General features: G+C 56.8%; 5 protein-coding genes across 5 annotated transcripts; all 5 read right to left on the reverse strand.

The window, feature by feature from the left end:
- Nucleotides 1–642: 642 nt before the first annotated feature.
- VDAG_06239 (uncharacterized protein) lies at nt 643–3,295 on the reverse strand (the record flags this gene model as incomplete). The annotated part of the gene is made up of 6 exons (XM_009659253.1): nt 643–1,012; nt 1,865–1,957; nt 2,229–2,371; nt 2,449–2,508; nt 2,576–2,689; nt 3,044–3,295. The coding sequence occupies 6 exons, from the start codon at nt 3,293–3,295 to the stop codon at nt 643–645; spliced, it is 1,032 nt and encodes a 343-aa protein (XP_009657548.1).
- Nucleotides 3,296–6,042: 2,747 nt separating this feature from the next.
- Nucleotides 6,043–6,849, reverse strand: VDAG_06240 (phytanoyl-CoA dioxygenase; the record flags this gene model as incomplete). The annotated part of the gene is made up of 1 exon (XM_009659254.1): nt 6,043–6,849. One exon carries the CDS (start codon nt 6,847–6,849, stop codon nt 6,043–6,045), a length of 807 nt encoding a protein of 268 aa, XP_009657549.1.
- An 812-nt stretch (nt 6,850–7,661) lies between these two features.
- On the reverse strand, nt 7,662–11,451 carry VDAG_06241 (ankyrin repeat and protein kinase domain-containing protein; the record flags this gene model as incomplete). The annotated part of the gene is made up of 5 exons (XM_009659255.1): nt 7,662–8,011; nt 8,063–8,153; nt 8,371–8,897; nt 9,009–11,348; nt 11,424–11,451. The coding sequence occupies 5 exons, from the start codon at nt 11,449–11,451 to the stop codon at nt 7,662–7,664; spliced, it is 3,336 nt and encodes a 1,111-aa protein (XP_009657550.1).
- A 529-nt stretch (nt 11,452–11,980) lies between these two features.
- Nucleotides 11,981–13,999, reverse strand: VDAG_06242 (heat shock protein STI1). Its single transcript, XM_009659256.1, has 3 exons — nt 13,816–13,999; nt 12,204–13,734; nt 11,981–12,139 (listed from the first exon to the last, which is right to left on the reverse strand). The coding sequence occupies exons 1-3, from the start codon at nt 13,884–13,886 to the stop codon at nt 11,987–11,989; spliced, it is 1,755 nt and encodes a 584-aa protein (XP_009657551.1). The 5' UTR covers nt 13,887–13,999; the 3' UTR covers nt 11,981–11,986.
- A 740-nt stretch (nt 14,000–14,739) lies between these two features.
- Nucleotides 14,740–16,638, reverse strand: VDAG_06243 (uncharacterized protein; the record flags this gene model as incomplete). The annotated part of the gene is made up of 3 exons (XM_009659257.1): nt 14,740–14,864; nt 14,924–15,003; nt 15,083–16,638. 3 exons carry the CDS (start codon nt 16,636–16,638, stop codon nt 14,740–14,742), a joined length of 1,761 nt encoding a protein of 586 aa, XP_009657552.1.
- Between the last annotated feature and the right edge of the window lie 405 nt (nt 16,639–17,043).

The following is a 17,043-nucleotide window of genomic DNA, read 5'->3' on the forward strand; positions in this document are numbered from 1 at the left end:
AATGGCGGCTAGCCTGTGCTGGGCATCGGGACCTTGGGGGGAAGGCCCCTGTCAGGCCAGATCGGACTATATGCTGTGCTGTACCACTCGAGGCCGGAGACGCCTTTGGTCCATCTGCACATCCGTCCATGGGGTGGAAGTGTTTGGGACGGATGGGGTACGGGCCATGTATGCCATCCCCCCTCCTTTCCTCCTGTCGCGTCTCTTCCCCATGTGCAGCGCTCTGTGTGGCGGCCGGGACAAAGTCTGGGGGCGCCGGTTGGCTCTCTCACGTTACCTGGTTGCCACCCACTTCAGGGCCCAACGAGGCCCAGGGATGAGGCAGACAAGGCCGGCCAGCCCCAGGCCCTCGTAGCCCCCCTTTCCCCAGCGACAGGCGATATTAATTACTATGGCAGGTGTGGCTGCGGCAGGTACAGAGTACGGTGGCACCGCCGCTCCAGATTTTCGAGTCCCTCAGGAGGAGCGCTTGGCGACTACAGCTGAGAGAGTTCTTTGGATTATGCTTGCGCGCCGATGGTGTTTGTCCTTGCTCGTTCCTGCGGATCCGGCGCGCGAGGACTTTTGAGGGCAGCATGTCTCTCGTCAGTTCTGAATGGGGCCACCCCAGTACATCGAAAGTCTCCAGTGACTAGTGGGTTGTCATTGTACCTGAGACGACAGGATAGGCACACGAGGCAACACACGCGATGGAGAGGGGCCTCCGGTGCAAGACATGGCATGGCGCCGCTGATCTGGAAAGACGCCAATGTCGAGCGTAACAAAGGAATCCCGTGCCTCCAAGATTTCCTCTCGCCTTTCCCTCCCCGGATCAGCGGGCTGGGTTGCTCCGCTGTCGTTTGACTTGGGCTTGTGGGAATGGCGCGGGCGACCACCGCTTAGCCTTGGGCCAGGGTGGGCTTTCTGGGGATTGTGGGCCACAGCAGAAGGGCAGGCAGACCGGCCCAGGGTCCCAGCAGTTCCCTTCCCCACCAGGCTGGCGGGATCGAAGGGAAGGCTTTGGTGAGAGCGTCTGTGTGTGTGTGTGTGTGTGTGTGTGTGTTCACCGTCCATGCCATTCTATCCCGTCAGTTCGGAGAGCAGGCAGGCAGGCAGGCAGACTAGTCGGGCCAAGGTCAAGCACAAGCGACGAGAGGCATCAATCGCCTGCAACGCTTGCAGCGCCTGGAGCCGTCCGCCTGCCAGCCCTTTGGCGCACGCTGCCCAGCGTTCATGACGGCTTCATGTTGCGGGAGGAGGCGTGGGCTCGGAGATGGCACTCATATGCCGGCACGAGCTGGAACATGGACTGACCAGTTGCCGGGCCCGAATCTGTCCAGGTCAAAGATGAAGGAGCTCATGAGGGTGAGGGAACAACAGCAACGGTGAGCGAAAACCGGGCCGCAGTTCCTGTTGGCTCGTTCAGTACTCGTCCTTCTTCTCGTGCCTTTGGCCCGTGCTCTGAGATCCTCCAAGGGGGGAGGGGTGCATGGCGCCATGCAGGCCAGTACAGTCTAGCGCCATTGATACCGGCAGCCACCAGACGCAAGCTCGAAGCAATCAGAGGCTCTGTCGTTGGCAGGGCTGGGGGGTCGAGTCCTACGGCGATCTGACGCCCACGACGACACAGAAACACCATTGGAATCTTGGTTCGATGTTGCAGGGCGCTGGTCCTGCGTTTCTCGCTAGTCTGATGAACTCAAGAATCGACGTTCGAAGAAGCTGCAACCAGAACCGGGGCGGGGGAGGAGGGGGTGGTCGGGACGTGGTGCTGCTGGTGGTTCTACTTCGTCTCAGTGAAGGTTACCTGAAGATGGTGACCAGTGGGAAGGCTTTTGGTGGTTTGCTCAGGCACCTATTCACCTACCGAACCAACCTCACTTACTTGGGAACCTTCAGTGAGCGACTGGGGCTCTGGACGATTAGCACCCTACCGGCGGTGCCACCATGCCCTACACGACCGCGGATCGAAGACATCCTGCGAGACTGTCAGGTGGTGGAAATGGGCTTGGAGATGAGACGGCATCAAAGTTAGGCAGAGCCAATGGGGCCGTTGACAGAGCTGTGGGGGAGAGAAGCCTCACGCGCACCTTCAGATGGTGGAGTGGACACTAGACCTAACTGATCAGCGGGCCGCCTTCCTCCGCGCTAATCCGTGCTCCAAATATGGCAGCGCAGCCGAGGGGCAGGTACGACCTGGGGTCCGTCTGGTCCAGTCAAGAAAGGGAAGGGGTCCCTGGTGGTCTTACCCACTACAGGCCGGGCAGGGGCCCCATTTCCACCTCCAATGGAAAGCTTCCATCCGGTGGTCCCTAGGCAGGCACAACCTCCATTCGACCACATGGGAGGGAAGGAACTGCTCGAACAGCACGGCATGGCGCAGAGCCCAGCACTGCACTTTCCCTGGGTTCAGATTCGTGGCGTGAGTTATGTGTGTTGTGGCAGGAACAAGCAATACCCCAAGCTCACCAAGACGGACGCCTTTTCTCGCCTGTTTTCGCCTCGAGTCGCTGCACGCGCCGACCGCATCTGCATAACGCATCAGGGCAGCATCTACCAACACGGCGACTGTGGCCGTCGCATGACCCCGACTCACCATGTGGCCCGGTTCGTCCTCGATTTTGCACCGGTGCTGGAAAACCGAACCGTCGCTACGGCTCTGAACCAGGGGATCAGCCATCATCCCCATCCCGCCATCCTTCGTCGTTGGCTGTCATTGAACGATATGCCATGCATGCATCCCATGGCGAAAGGGCCGACAGGAAGAGAGGCACAGCGCTTTCCTTCCCTTCTTTTCCGTCTCTAACACCAACTTCGCCCAATTCTTTTCACTTAGTCATTCTCCATGTCCCCAAGTCGAGTCACTTGTTCCTGTCCTCGGACCCCCAGATTCCAATCTGAAATGCGCAGGGATCTATCTGCAGCAGTACCGACAACAGAGGATCCTGCCACAAGGAGTATTCGACTTTGAATAAGGCGTCCTTCGGCAGAGACACCGACTGAACCGGCCCGTCATCCAGCGCCACACTTCATCCCGCTTTCAGTCGCCTCAAACGGGACCAACCGAATCTTCGAACGCGACGCTCTTCTCCGAGCACATCGCGTCTGCCGGTGTTCTCGGCGCGTGGGCTGATCCTTCCCTCGTTTGTGTCAACTCTATGGCAGCAAATGACATATCGACGCGTGACTGGGCCTTGAACAGCTTCCACAATTCAATCTCTTGCAGAACTCCAACGTCTGATATCGGACGATTCGGCACGTCCCCGATGGGCCCTACACTTCTGTCTGCTACTAAGTACACTTCTCGATCGAACATTTTCGAGGGTCGCAAATTGAATGACCAGGCCTAGGCGAGATCCAAGCAACAGTCAAGGTGTCTTTTGATGGTTCCTCCAGATCGCCACACCCAATTTATCTCTGCCTGTCAAAATATGGTAGCCACCCCTTCCCTTCGCTTGCTGACACGGGGCGAATGTTACCCTGCAGCGCGGCACAGCGCTTTAATTAATGATGGCCATTGACCTTTGGGCAAGAGTACCAATACCTTGACTATATGCACTGCTGATCTCGCCTGCAAGAGCTGGAGATGATGGCGTTGTGATTGCTGCCACGCAGGCCAAGAAATGCCTTGCCGTACACCCGACCCGCCTCACAGCTTGTGGGTAGGATACACTTGTAACCATCTAAGATCGAGAACCCCCTACCAAAGGGAATCGACTGCTTCAGGCACACTGCGGCTAACACGGTTAAGCGTGCGGTGAACCAGACCGGTCGGGGATCTTTTGACAACACGCAGAACCCAATATTCGCCCGCCCTTCCGACGGCGGTCAAACTAATATGGACATGGCCGATTGACTGCTTCAAAGAGGCCCCAATCTCCCACACCAACGAACCTGTACCGCCGCTGCACTCCTTGGCATACTGAGTCTAGAGCTAACGAGACCGCATGCCCGGTGGCTTTTGGAGGGGCCCACCTACGGAAGCGGTTTCCTGTTGGGCATGCCCTAGTTCAGTCACTTCACATGAGCTGATCCGCCGCTCTGGACTCTCCTCTCCACCTCCATAGTATCTCACGTGTTCTAGACAGACCACATATGCGGGCCTCCACATTCGCCAACCCTTCTCCGGTGCGGCAAGCCTCCCGCCTCAGGCGAGGCATCAAGCCCAAAAGGGACCACGGCGGCTTCTCACGACAATGCCAAATCCCATGTGTCCTCCGTCCCCAGACTTGATACTTGGCCGCTATTCCGTCTGCAGTTCGTCAGATCGGGTCCCCTGCCGGAAGGATGCGCCTCGATCGCGAACCTTGACCTCACCTGCCGGCCCATCTACTAGACCTGCCTCTTGGTTGACCAGCTGTGACAAAGCGCTAACTAGGCCCTCGGTAGCACGGTTGATGCTGGGTAGCAGCGCGTGATCGCCACCGACCCAGCCCCTTGGTGCGAGTCATGGTGCTTTGTTGCAGCTCGCGCGGTAGAGTTTCGAGCCTCGTGAACCAACAGAGTAGGTGGGAGCAGGGTTCAGCTTCAGCCTCCTGGAAGTCTTGCCGTCTTGCCGTCTCTCGAACTGTCTTTTGGTGCAGGCCTCCTAACTTAGTCATCGGATACGCGAGCACCTCATATGTAACTAGTTGCTTGGGGGGTCTCTCAATGTCCCTCTTGACACGGAATATCATCGTGACCGTCATCATGATATCTGAGTGCCACTGCTTGCTTTGTCAGAGCAGTTCGACGTGGCACTTCTCTGCAAGTCTCTACGTGCTGTTCAAAAAATACTCACAACCGCTGGAAAACATATCCTTGGAGGAGCCCTTCGAAGGGCAATGATCATCCCTAATCTCTCTGCGGGCTTCGCCTAAAGTCCCAGACTGGCCTCGATCGGCTAAGACACAATAAGCTGCCTCGACCCTTCACCGCCGAGACGCCATACTGGGTCTCGACCCCGAGCGAATCCATTCAAGCTCGAATCCATTCAAACGCCTAAGTCGCCACCATGATGACCATGTCACGCGAACACCACCCTTGCCGCTCTAGCCGTGGAGATTTGGAGTCCTTCAGACGAGTGCTGCGTGAGCTCTGCGAGAACTCGTCGCCTGTTTGAGTACTGCTCTTACCGGTTGGAAGCGCGAATCTTGGGGCGAAATGGTTGTCAAACGATCAACAGGCTCTGGTAGACAATAACCGTTTGTTACGCACGATGAAGCTTACGTTTGGCCGAGTTCCGTTCTTGTTCATGACTACATTTCAACGTACGGCAAATACCTCGGAGTAGGAAGTACAATCCTTTGAAGGCTCTCGCTCTTGGAGAACTAACCGAACGGCCCTAGAACATTGGAGACAAAGGTGCGTGCAAAATCACCAGTTACAGAGCACAAGTCCATCGGGTCGGAATTTTGCTTCAGTATACTGATCCATACGGATTATTTGTAGACTCTTTTCATCACGCTTTCCGATTATCACTGCGCTCTTTCATTGACAAACTCTGAAACCCTAAAATATCAACGAATCTTTCAAGGCTCAAACTACATACAACGACAATCTTGCCATCGTCCGAATGCTGGGACCTCTATCGAGATGGTGATCGCGAATAGAAAAGAAAAGAGCAAAATCGAATAAGCGGCGACAATCATAAAAGTTTCTTGCCACGCACTTGAAGTTCCATTCACCTACATGCCTTTTGATCGAAACCCTCGGTGCTATAGTCTTCGAACCACGGACAGCTGGCCTGACTTGCCCGACGAAGCGTACAGCCTTCAGATTACGGTTGATTAGAGGAGAGCGAAGGTAGGCGTACCTTGTGTTCCAACAACTCCTTCATATTCACCTCTAGGAATCTTGTCATCGGCGACCTGGCACAGGCCTATTTGTCGATTCTGACAAACTCAGCCTACTTTTCTGAGGTATCTACGTTCTCGTCGTGCGTTCCTGACTTCAGAATCCCGGCGCTAGAGATCACCGTCAGGCAGCTGTTTCGCAGTGCATTTTCCTGACACGACTTGACTTTAGGTGTAGTGAGATGAGATTGTGCTGACTAGCACTGCGTCTGGAGCATCACTTGCTCTGTCAAACCCCCAGAGTCAGGCTGAGGTCCCTCCTATGGTCTTGCCAGAATTTGTATCCCGATATAGAATTCTGGCCCCGGAAACCCAGGAACTTCTTCACCCGCTCTGGAAGCCCCTGAACCACGTCCTTGTCGACGATCAACGGGTGCGCCTCCTCGGGCGTCAGCACAGAGCTTGTGACTGTGCAGCTGAGAAGCCTTCTGCGCTCATCGGCGGTTCTGTTCGCCTCTCCACGATGCACAATGCGTCCGCCGAGAAGCAGGCAGTCGCCAGCTTTCAGCTCGACCTGCTTGACCTTGTCGTCGGGGAACCTCCAGAAGTTGAAAGTCGGATCGGCCAGCGCCTCTGAGTACTTGATCTTGTGACTCCCTTCCACGACGCCCGTGGCGCCGTTGGCACTCGTCGTGTCTGTGGCGGCGATGAGGAAGTTGACGGCTACTTCGGGCATCCAGCGGTCACCCATGCTGAGGAACGGCCACCAGGCGGCCGCGTCGGCATGCAAGGGTTGTGCCTTGCTCCCGGGCCCGATTTCGATCATCTGTGCCATACTGAGCCAGTAGTCGCCCGTATCGCGGAAAATACCGGTGCAGAGGTCGTGTAGGACAGGGTTGTCGATCATTGCATCGCGCCACGTTGGGCTGTGGTGCAGCAGACTGCCTAGACGTTTTGTGTTCGACCCGAAGACGATACCGTCAATGCCGCCAGGCAATGGAGGCGCTGTCAAATTGGCCGACTTACCAGCCTCGACCTTGGTCAGCACCGTGTCCATGTCGGCGTTGAGGCTGGAGACCTGATCGGGCGGAAACATGCCCTCTATGACAACGAACCCGTCCTCTTTAAGGGCACTAAGCATCACTGCCGTCGGCGCTGTACGACTTATACGTGAGTATTTCGCGGAGAAGACTAGCGATGGAATAATCGAGGCAAGGGGTGTTCTTTGCCGCAAAGACGTAGTCAAAGGTGTCCGTAAAAGGGCCCTGCTCAGCGTCGTGATCATGGTCTGTGGCTGCAAAAATATGATGTGCCGTGTTCAATTGCATGGGACAAAATGTTTGCGTCGAAAATCAAGCCGACTGGTGAAGAAATACCCAATACCTCCGCCAAGGGCATCCTCAGGCCATATTGACAGTCCCGTGATGGCTGCATGTGTCGTAATAATCGTAAAAACCAGGTCTTGCTTACTATACGCGTACATATGAGCAATCACCATGTCGTTGCACTGCCTCAGGTTACCAGGCCCCCATGAATGAGGGGTAAGTTGTGTTTCAGCGACCAACCATCTGGAAAGTACTTTGTCACCTTCAGTCTTTGCTAAGGTAGGTCGGGTTTGAGTGTGCCGGTACGTTGAAGGATGCACATCCCGTTCGGAGTATGTTGGTCGACATGAAATCGACCTGACCTGATTGCCGCCCTCCGAAACGTCACCCACCACAAGTTAGCACTTAACTTGCTTCAATAGATCTGAAGGCTATTTGTGAACAAGCGAAAATGACCTAATGCCGAACTTTGTGGCTGGATTGATGTCGGTTGCTGGTCTCAGCACAGCCGTCTATTCGCCAAAACCTATGCCAAACGAACGCCGGCGGCCATCATAAGAAGCGAACTACATGTCACCAAGCGTCAAACAACTATCGCAGTCTCCTCATCTAGCCTCTTCTTTCCGTCCCTGCCGAACCTGATAAACCTTTTCCTGAGTTTGCGTTGGCCCGATGCCCCCTGACCCACAGCGCTCGCTGCGGCCTCCGATCGGAGGGCAGATGACCTTGCCGTTTGGCTTGCTTGACCTGCAGATTCATCGCCTCGCTGTGACTGCGCTGCCGCTTCAGGTGCCAAGGTTTCGTTTGGTTTCGTCTTCCGGCGAAGCATGGAGTCGAGCTTTCGGCGCTTCGCGCTGCTCTGGCCTTGGGCGATGAGTTCGTAGATCTGGAGGGACAGCCAGATGACCAATACGGTGGCGAGGAGACTCCCAACTTTTTCTACGTGTCAGATAGTCTCAGAGAGAAGGGATTGTAGATGCTCACTGCTGGCCAGGACCACAGTGCCTGGTGTGATTGGGCTTGGTAGGCCGGATATGTTGACCTCAAAAACGCCCATGATCCAGGAGAGGGGGGCCTGGAGCCATAGTTAATAGACATGGGAGAGCTTGGGTTGGGTTGCAAACTCACAAAGACGACTGTCGCGCCTGTGAAGATGAAGAGAATCTTGGATTGCTCGTTTGCTGAGAGGGCTTCTTCGATGTTGGCCTCGCGCTGTCGGAGATCGAGTAAAGTCGTGATCTACTCAAGGTCAACGTTGTACCAACACAGGTTGATACAGCCTCAACGCTCACCGAGGTCCGAACTCGATCAGCATCCAGTCCCAGGCGATCGAAAAAGTCCAGGGTAGGATGAGAGAAACCTCCGAGGCCGCCTCTGACCTGCTCCAGCACGGTGCAGTCTGGTTCTCGTGAACCCTGAAACTCGACGACGACGCGCTCTTGTTCCTTCAATACCGTCTGGATCATATTCACTTCCTCCCTCACATCGTCTATCTCCTGCAGTAGCTCAATCTCAGCTCGCAGGTCCCCGAGCACAGTCTTCGAAGTGCGCATCCCGCGGATGGACGACTTGAAGGCCGTGTACCGTTTCATTGCCTCGTTGGAGAGGAAAGCCACTGAGCCCGCAAAGACGTTACAGTACGATCGCGGGCCGCAGAACTGAAAATGAAACTCCTCCTCGCTGAATCCGACTGCCGATTCGAGGACGTGGGCAGCAATATCCATCATGTCTGTATCGGCTGACTTGAGACCGGGAGAAGCCAGGACGCGGTGCTTGATCTCATTGAGCAGCGTCTTGGCGTTCTTGTCGTCCCAGCGTTCTGGATAGCAGGTGATTATATTGTCTGCGCGATGTGTCAGTGTCGACCCTAAGTGCAATTTACGATCGTGGAACACAAAAGTGAGGGACGAAGAAGAAGAGTAGAACCTACGTTCGTCGATGCGCCACATCCACAGCTGCGACACCATCAACACCTGCTTACGCTGCTCCTGCTCGATCCCTTTGCGCTCACGCGCCACCCTCGCGCGCACGCTGCTGGCCACATCCTGCCGTCCCGCCATCCTCATCAGCTGCTCCTTTGTGCCATCTGTCCGCTTCTGCTTGTCCGAGTGCTGCTCGAGCAGCTCGCGGTGCTCAAACGGGTTGCCGGACCCCTGGCCCAACTTCTGTTCCCCAGCAACGACAGACCCGTCACTCTTCTGCTTCTCCGCCTTGACAAGGCTCTCGAGGCGCAGAAGGTACCGGTACAGAACCTGGCTCTCGTTCCTCGCGCGCACTTCCTCCTTGCTCAGCGATTCGTGGTACGACTGGTCGAGCGTCCGCGGCACGTGCAGCTCAGACTTGGTGAAGCTTCGCCGCAGGCCATTCATGGCGTCGAGGTGCTTGAGGTAGGGGAAGAGGTGGTGTTGCAGGCCCGTCGGCATGGCGCTCAGTCTACGCGCGCGCTCGGCCGTGCTGGCGCGGAGGAGCTCCCTCTTGGGCGCGACGTCGCGGCTGCCGGTCATGGCGGAGCGGAGGCGCTCGCGCGTCTGCTCATCCATCTCGACGTCCACGACGGGCAGGACGAGAGAGAACATCTCGGCAGGGTCGAGGGAGGGCGACGCCGAGGTCGGAGCCGCAACGGAGGCGGCGGCACCGGTAGCCGAGGCGCGACGAAAGTGCGGTTTGCGGTAGGGGGCCGAGTAGCGCATCTCGAGGTACGTGTCGCGGACGAAACGCATGGCGCGAGCGCACTCCGCCTCGGTGCGGCCGTCCATGGCGCTGATCTTTTGGACGAGGTCAAGCACCCAGGCCACATTGTTGGCCGGCAGATGGATCCAGCGTTTCACGGGGTCGTCAGGGCGACGGGCATCGTGCGATAGCTTACGGCGGTGTTGTTGATGTTGGCGATGGCGGTGATCATGGTGGCGGATGCCAGAAGTTTCCCTTGAAGGAACTGGTGGAGGGGATGGTGGAGGTGAAGGCGGCGGTGGAGGTTGACGGGGGCTTAGTTTGACCTCCGTGTCAGGCTCGTAAAGTATGTTCCAGACGGAAAGATCGTCAAATGCCGTCTCGGAGGTAGGGCACCAGAAGGTTCCCATAAAGTGCTTGCATGCCATTATCTCGCCTTCTTCGTTGGGCCGTGACGGGCCCCGTGCCCGCTTGGGACGCGAGTTTGCTTCGACGTTTTGCCTCGGAACGAGCTGTGGGCTAGCAAACAGCTCAATGACCGACTCCTTGCCCATGACCCGTGCCAGACTAAGAGCCGTCTCACCACCGGCAGAGAGGGTTGTAGGGTCCGAACCCGCTTCGAGCAGTTCCCTGACAATACCTCTGTTTCCATTCTTGACAGCGTGGTGCAGCGGCGTGCAGTCCTCCGTATCGCGCAGGTTCACCGTCGCCCCGGCACAGAGGAGGCTGCCTACGACGTCAGCATGCTCAAATATGACGGCTGTATGAAGAGGGCTCTGTAAGTCCTTGTCTTGCAAGTCAACCTCGGCGCCAGCGGCGATGAGCGATCTCGCCACGCCATCATGGCCTTCCGTAGCAGCCTGGTGCAGAGGCGTGCAGAATTCAGAGCTCTGCGCGTCAACATCGGCACCCCTCTCGAGCAGAGAACGCACAATTCCATCGCGTCCATGGCGCGCTCCAACGCTCAGCGGCGTGAGACCGTTGGCGTTCCGCGCCTCGACGCTGACAAGCCCCGTGTTGAGCAGACCATCGACAATCTCCGTCCGACCCTCGCGAGCAGCATCATGAAGGGGCGTGTCGCCGACCTTGTCTTTGGTCGCAGGGTTGGCGCCAGCAGCCAGCAAAACCTCGACAACGTCGGAATGGCCACGTCGGGCGGCAACGTGGAGCGCCGTACTCGAGTCGCGATTCCCGACGTCAACAACGGCGCCCGTATCGATAAAGAGCTTCACAAGAGCCGCGTGTCCGTTGCGCGCTGCCTCGTGCAGCGGCGTCTCGCCGAATGCTTCCTCACGCCGAACGTCGGCGCCAACATTGAGGAGGACGCGGGCTACGGCTTCGTGGCCGTTGCGCGCGGCCAGGTGGAGAGCGGTGCATCCCTCGGCATCTTGCAGGTCAACTTCACACTCCGGACCAACGGTGAGGATGGCACGAAGAATATTGGGTTTGCCGACAGAGGCGGCGTGATGCAGTGGTGTCCGCTTCTGGGCATCTATGGTGAAGAACACGGAGGGCAGCGATATGAGCAACTGATGGACATGTTCTTCAGTCTCTTTGTCGTCGGGCTGGGACGAGATGACTTCGGTGAGGCGGCGGTAGGCTGCAAATGTTAACTGTGGATAATTCTGGGGGATAAGATTGGTAACATGTTAAGAAGGGAGTGATGAGCCCTTACCCTCCAACATTGGTGACTGTGATTCCATGTTGAAGTAGTGGAATGCCCGGAGAAGATGACAAGATGGGCCAATCTGGCACAGTTATGGTGAATCAAGATACAAATACTCATTCATCTTTCGCAGATGGCTTATTTGACCGGAAAGCCGTTGCTTTCAATCAAAGACTTTGCCATGGTTGTGCCTCGACCCGTGATGTTGCAGCGCGAACTGCATCATCTGCCGGCGGGATGGAAGCCTTGTTGACGCATCCAACAGCGAATAATGCACACCTCATCCTGCCCGATGAGTCCCCCTCCAAGGCTCACCGGGGTCATGCTGCACAGCTGCACACCATCACGACCTCAGCCGCTCACGTGGAATGGCTCGATTTGTTCTGACGTGTCTCTCCTATTGGTCACGCGATCACAACTCTCGAACATCAGGGTACACGAGAAAAGGGTTGCCTACCGCCGATCCATTAAGCGTGACCTCTTTCTCTTATGCCTGCGCTTCCCTCCGACTTGAATCCTATCTCTCCGCTTCATCCGCCGACGCTTCCGTTTTATTCGTACACCTGTTTGCTTTACCGACCAACGCGAATAACGCCAGCAGCGACCAGCTTTTGCACCTTGGAGCGAACGTCGGGGTTCTTCATGTGCTCGTTGAGCGCCGCCGGGTTCGTCTGCGCCTGTTGCAAGATCGCCTGCATGACGGGATCTTGCATAATGCCCATGATCTGGTGCCGGACTCAAGTCAGCGGATGCTTTCAATAAGGACAGTATTCTCATGTTGGAACGTACCTCTGGGTCCTTTGCCAGGCGCTCCTTGGTCTGCTCCTCCGTCTCGTTGTCGCGAGCGGAGTACATGGCCGAGAAGGCCTTCTGCTCCTGCTGGTCAATCTCGCGCGAGTTGGCGCTGTTGTGGTGCTCCTGGTCAACAATCTTGGCCTCGCTGCACGCGTCCACCGACTCGGAATACTTGCGCATGCCGAAGTAGGCCTGAGCTTTGCGAATGTAGGCGCGGATGAACTTGGGGTCCTTCTTGATGGCCGTGTTGCAGTCCTCGAGAGCGCTGGGGAACTCGAGCAGCTTGACAAAGGCCGCCGCACGGTTGCTGTAGCCCCTCGGGTCGTCGGGCGCGCGCTTGATCATCTCGCTGTAGGCCGCCACGGCGCCCGGCAGGTCCATCTCCTTGAACTTCTTGTTGCCATCCTCGCGGGCCTCTTCGGCCTTGGCGGGGTCAATGTAGGCGAGTCGTGCGCTCTCAATTTTGTTCTTCTCGGCGTTGCGCAGCTTAAGGCCGACATCGGGCGTGCGGTGCTCCGTCAGCGAGCTCTTGTAGTTGGCGACGGCCTGCTCTAGGTCGCCCAGCTTCTCGTACGCTGTTCCGATCCGGGCGTAGCTCTTGGCGATGATCTTAAAGTCGGCGTAGATGGCGCGACCTTCCTCGACGGCCTTGGTGCACGCGTCGATGCAAGCCTGGTAGTCGCCCTTTTCGAAGTGAGCCGCGCCGAGGTTGTTCAGGTACGTGATGTCCTTGTGCAGCTCCCAGGCCTTGGTGTAGTGCGCGATGGCCTCGTCAAAGTTGCGCTTCTTGTAGTTCTCGGTGCCGAGCGCCTTCTCCTTGTCGGCGGCCTCCTTGGCCTTGCGCTTCTCCAGCGCCTCTTCGTCCTCGGGCTCAGCCTCGGGTTCCGGCGCAGGCTCGGGAGCCTTCTTTGGCGCTGACGGCCTCGGAGGCTCAGGCATGGAATCGGTCATCTCGGTGTCCTGCTGCTGGCCGGCACCCTCGGGCATCTCGCTGGGGTCGCGCGTCTGGATATCGACGCCCATGAGGACGCCGAGAACCTGCAGCATGCGGGGGTCGGAGAACAGGTCGGGGCTGTCGGGGTTCTGCTGGATCTGCTGGAGTTTCATCATGAAGGAGGGGTCGGCTAGGAGGCCGCTGGTCTTGGGGTTGCTGGCAAGCTTCTGAATAAGCTGGGGGTCAGAGAACATCTTGCCGAGACCGCCGCTCATGTCGCCGCCTTGACCGCCCGTCTCCTGCTCCATGGCCCTCTTTGTGGAGGCGAGGTCCTTCTTGAGTCCGGCGTTGTTGGGGTCCTTCCTGAGACCCTCCTCGTAGGCGTCATGGGCGCCGAGAAGGTCGCCCTGGCCGTAGAGCGCGGTGCCCTTGCGGCCCCAGCCCTTGGCCCAATCGGGCTTGATCTCGACAGTCTTCTCGGCATCCTCGAGGGCGTGCTCCCAGTCCTTCTTTGAGGCGTAGGCGGCGGATCGGTTGCTGTAGAGGATGTGGTTGGTGGGGTCAATGGCGATGGCCTGGGTGAACTTGTCACTGCAAAGTGTTAGTCGAGAAGGCTACATGGACAAGGCCCGACATGTGCGGTGGTGAGGTGCGGAGGCAGAAGCAACTTACATAGCCTCGTCAAAGTTCTTGGCGGCAATGGCAGCATTGCCTTGAGCCTTGAGCTCGTCTGCGGTAGCCATGGTGGTCGATGGTCGAATAACAGAAGGAAAGCAGTCCAGGAAGAGTAGGCTTGAATGGGTATCGTGGGGGCGTCAAATTCGTAAAGAGCAGAGAACAGTGAAAAAGATCAGTGGTTCGTCCAAGGAAGAAAGATTGGTGCAAGAGGGGGCCTTGGTGTGGTGTGGTGGTTGTGAGTTCTTCAAGTGCTCGAGGTTCGCCCAAAATCAGAGCTGGGGTCACACGCAGCGCGCGGGAAAGAAAACTGGCCAGCTCCTTCTAGCTCTTTCGATGGCTCCTCCAAACAGAGCCCGACGCTGATTGGTGTCTTTCGCTGCGGGGGGCTGGTCTGTGCAGTTGGAGGGCTTGGAGGGGTAGTGGAGGCAGGGAGGGGAGTACCTGCCATCAGCTGTTGGATGCTGACTCAATGCGAACCTCTGATGGGAATCACCTCACGAAAGCTCCTGCCTCCCAGCACAATGTGTGTCCGGCAGACTTTGCTCGTCGACCCCACCACTGCTGCCTTCATTTCGCCTGAGACACATGTGGCGCAGTCGAAACAGTTGGCGCGTTGCACCGCGTTTTTTCATTTTTCGTGAGGCCATCTACCTGTGCTGAGCAAGGTGCCGAATCTACCTAGGTACCTAGGTACACTCCACGATGACTCTGAATGCCGTTGGCGTCCCAAAATGTGGAAGGACATGCATCCATCTGTTCCCGTGCGACAGAAAGACGTAAACTTGTCACATAGTCCCTTTCCACACCAAAAATAAAAAGCAATGGCATCCGTTGCCGCAGCTGGCTTGCCCATGAGACCATGTCCATCTCATCCTGATAGTGTGGATGGCTGGGGTCTCCGGGTGGCTCGGTATCAGCTCAAGCAGTCTCGTCCCAGAGATTCCAGGTTGAGGTCTCCCAGTCAATTGACATGGCAGTCTCAAGAACCATGCGGAATGTCTCGGCATCCAGCTGTCCGTCCTGATGGGGCTCGCCAGGCAGGTCTGTCCACAGTATCAGCATCGCCAAAAGCTCACGCTATAGAAGTGGGAATAGAACTCACACCAGCCAGGAACAAGAGCTTCGCGAAGCTTAAGCACCAGGGGGTGGCGCAGGCTGCACTGCTTGTGTCCGGCTGAGATGCTGCGAGTCCTGTTAACAACGCATGTCCTTCCTTTGTGGGCAGACGCGAGGAGACAGGTGGGGGAAGAATGGCACTCACAACTCCATCATGGCGGCCTTTTCCTTCAAAATCTTCATGTGAAGATCGAAATCCTCAACGAGGTCACCAATGAGTTTGACGGCGGAGTCGATGATGGGATCGCTGTTCAGAAACTTCTGGACCGTCATGGTGCTGGGGTGCAGACCCTTCTCCGAGTCTTGGTGCTGCTTCGAGAACATGACATCAACCATGACAACACGGAGCTCAAAGGTGCAAATAGTCTTCTGAATGACGGCAATGCGCTGAATATGGGGCTCGATGCCCTCCTTGCCCGTGGCGATGCACTGCTGGTAGATGTGGTTTGCGTTGACCTGCTTCTGAGCCTCGGCGGTAAGCTCGTCAAGGATCTCATTGTTGTCGTTAGTCAGAAGGTCATCCAGCTTCTGCATGGCATCCATGCTAGCCTTGATGATGTCAGGCACTTCTTCGGGCTGGAACTTGTCAGCAAGGCCCTTGTAGGCAGCTCTGGCGCCCTTGATGGCGCTGTCGAGAGACTTGTGGGTGGCGAAGCGGTACGCGGTGGTCGCGGGCGTGTCGTTCCGGAGCTTCTTGGCCTTGGTGAGATCGCCAAGTCTCTGTTTCTGGTGGATGGCGAACTCGAGCTTGATCCAACGCAGCATCTGACGGTTCTCCATCGAATGCTTGTCGAGCTTGGACGTGTCAGTGAAGACAGCCTTTGGATCGCCAGCAGTCAGGAGAGAGGCCAGAAGTTTGAGGTCTCTGTCGCGCTGAGCATCAAGGTTTTCGGTATCCGACATGATCAGACCTGGGGTGGTTCTGGCCCGGTCTCCAACCTGGACTTCTTTGTGCTCAACATCGTCGACGCGAAGGTCGATATTAGCCATATCGAGAGAAGGGACTGAGACTTGGACCATCTCGTCAGACTTTGTCGCAGTGTCGGAACGCTTGAAGGATCGAGAATCTGTTGGGTCAGGGGTACGTATGGCACACGTTGCAGTGGTATCAGTAGGAACCGAGTGCCAGTCGCTGCTGCTTGAAGTAATGTCTGAGGGGGGCCGGAAATGGGTCTCCTGCTGTAAATCTCCGACTGAAGACTTGGCGTGTGGACGGAAACTCTCGAGATCGTTTTCGTGAGACTGACTGTAACGACATGAAGGATTCGGAGCCATGATACCGGGCGTTGTGCCGCCTTCCGTGGACCGAAAGCGGGGCCCCGACGGCTCCTGCCCCGAGGCCGGAGGTATCCGCTCGGACCGAGCCTGATCACCAGGCCGAACAGGTGGGGCCAATGTTTGTGCACTTTGGTGACCGATTCCATCCAAGGAAGTGACTGGCTTTTGCTTCGTCTCAGGACGATCCGGGATCGGCTGCGTGTCAGTTGGAGATATATCCAGGGCTTGTCCCCGGGTATGCGAGGGGATCGGCTTGATTTGTGAAATGCCCAGAGCCGTGGTGGATGAAATAACTGTGCCACGCAAAACGCTGTCGATGCTGGCATCGTTGTTGACCATAGTTGTCTCAGGCGGGTACAGCAAATCACTGCCATCCGACAGCTCAGTGTCGTCGCCGCTGGTGTCGCTCCAAGAGTCCGACATCTTTCCAAGGGGGATAAAGATAGCCTCGAGGGGAAAGCTGAACTGGTGGTGATGGATTGAGAGGCCTGAAAGAAGAGATTGCCTCGATGGACTTCAGGTGCTTTTGCGTCGTGTGCGGCCGGAAGAAGTTGAATTTCGGGAAAGTGTGGGATGCGCCTAGGTAAGAGGCCAGGCCCGACACGTTTATTGTTACGAGTGGAGCTTTGTACATTCACTACTGTGACGCAAGTCCCAAGGATCTATCTTCGTTAACTCGTACATCCTTCGGCTCTCATGTTGTGGATTTGATGCCCTTGTGATTCTTACAGCACTCAGTGAGTCACGACTTTCGGATGTGACGGCTCGTCAGCATGGAAGCTTTGGTTTCGAAGAGGTCATACATCTTGGCAAAATGCTGAAAGATAG

The sequence above is a fragment of the Verticillium dahliae genome, genomic scaffold, assembly GCF_000150675.1.
Source record: "Verticillium dahliae VdLs.17 supercont1.13 genomic scaffold, whole genome shotgun sequence".
NCBI classification, from domain to species: Eukaryota; Fungi; Ascomycota; class Sordariomycetes; order Glomerellales; family Plectosphaerellaceae; genus Verticillium; species Verticillium dahliae.

Excerpts from the sequence above, each read along its gene's own strand:
- VDAG_06242 (XM_009659256.1), bottom strand. The coding sequence starts at position 13,886 with ATGGCTACCGCAGACGAGCTCAAGGCTCAAGGCAATGCTGCCATTGCC. Across the intron at positions 13,735-13,815 it reads AAGAACTTTGACGAGGCTAT|TGACAAGTTCACCCAGGCCA; the intron begins GTAAGTTGCTTC and ends AACACTTTGCAG. Across the intron at positions 12,140-12,203 it reads GCCTGGCAAAGGACCCAGAG|ATCATGGGCATTATGCAAGA; the intron begins GTACGTTCCAAC and ends GTCCGGCACCAG.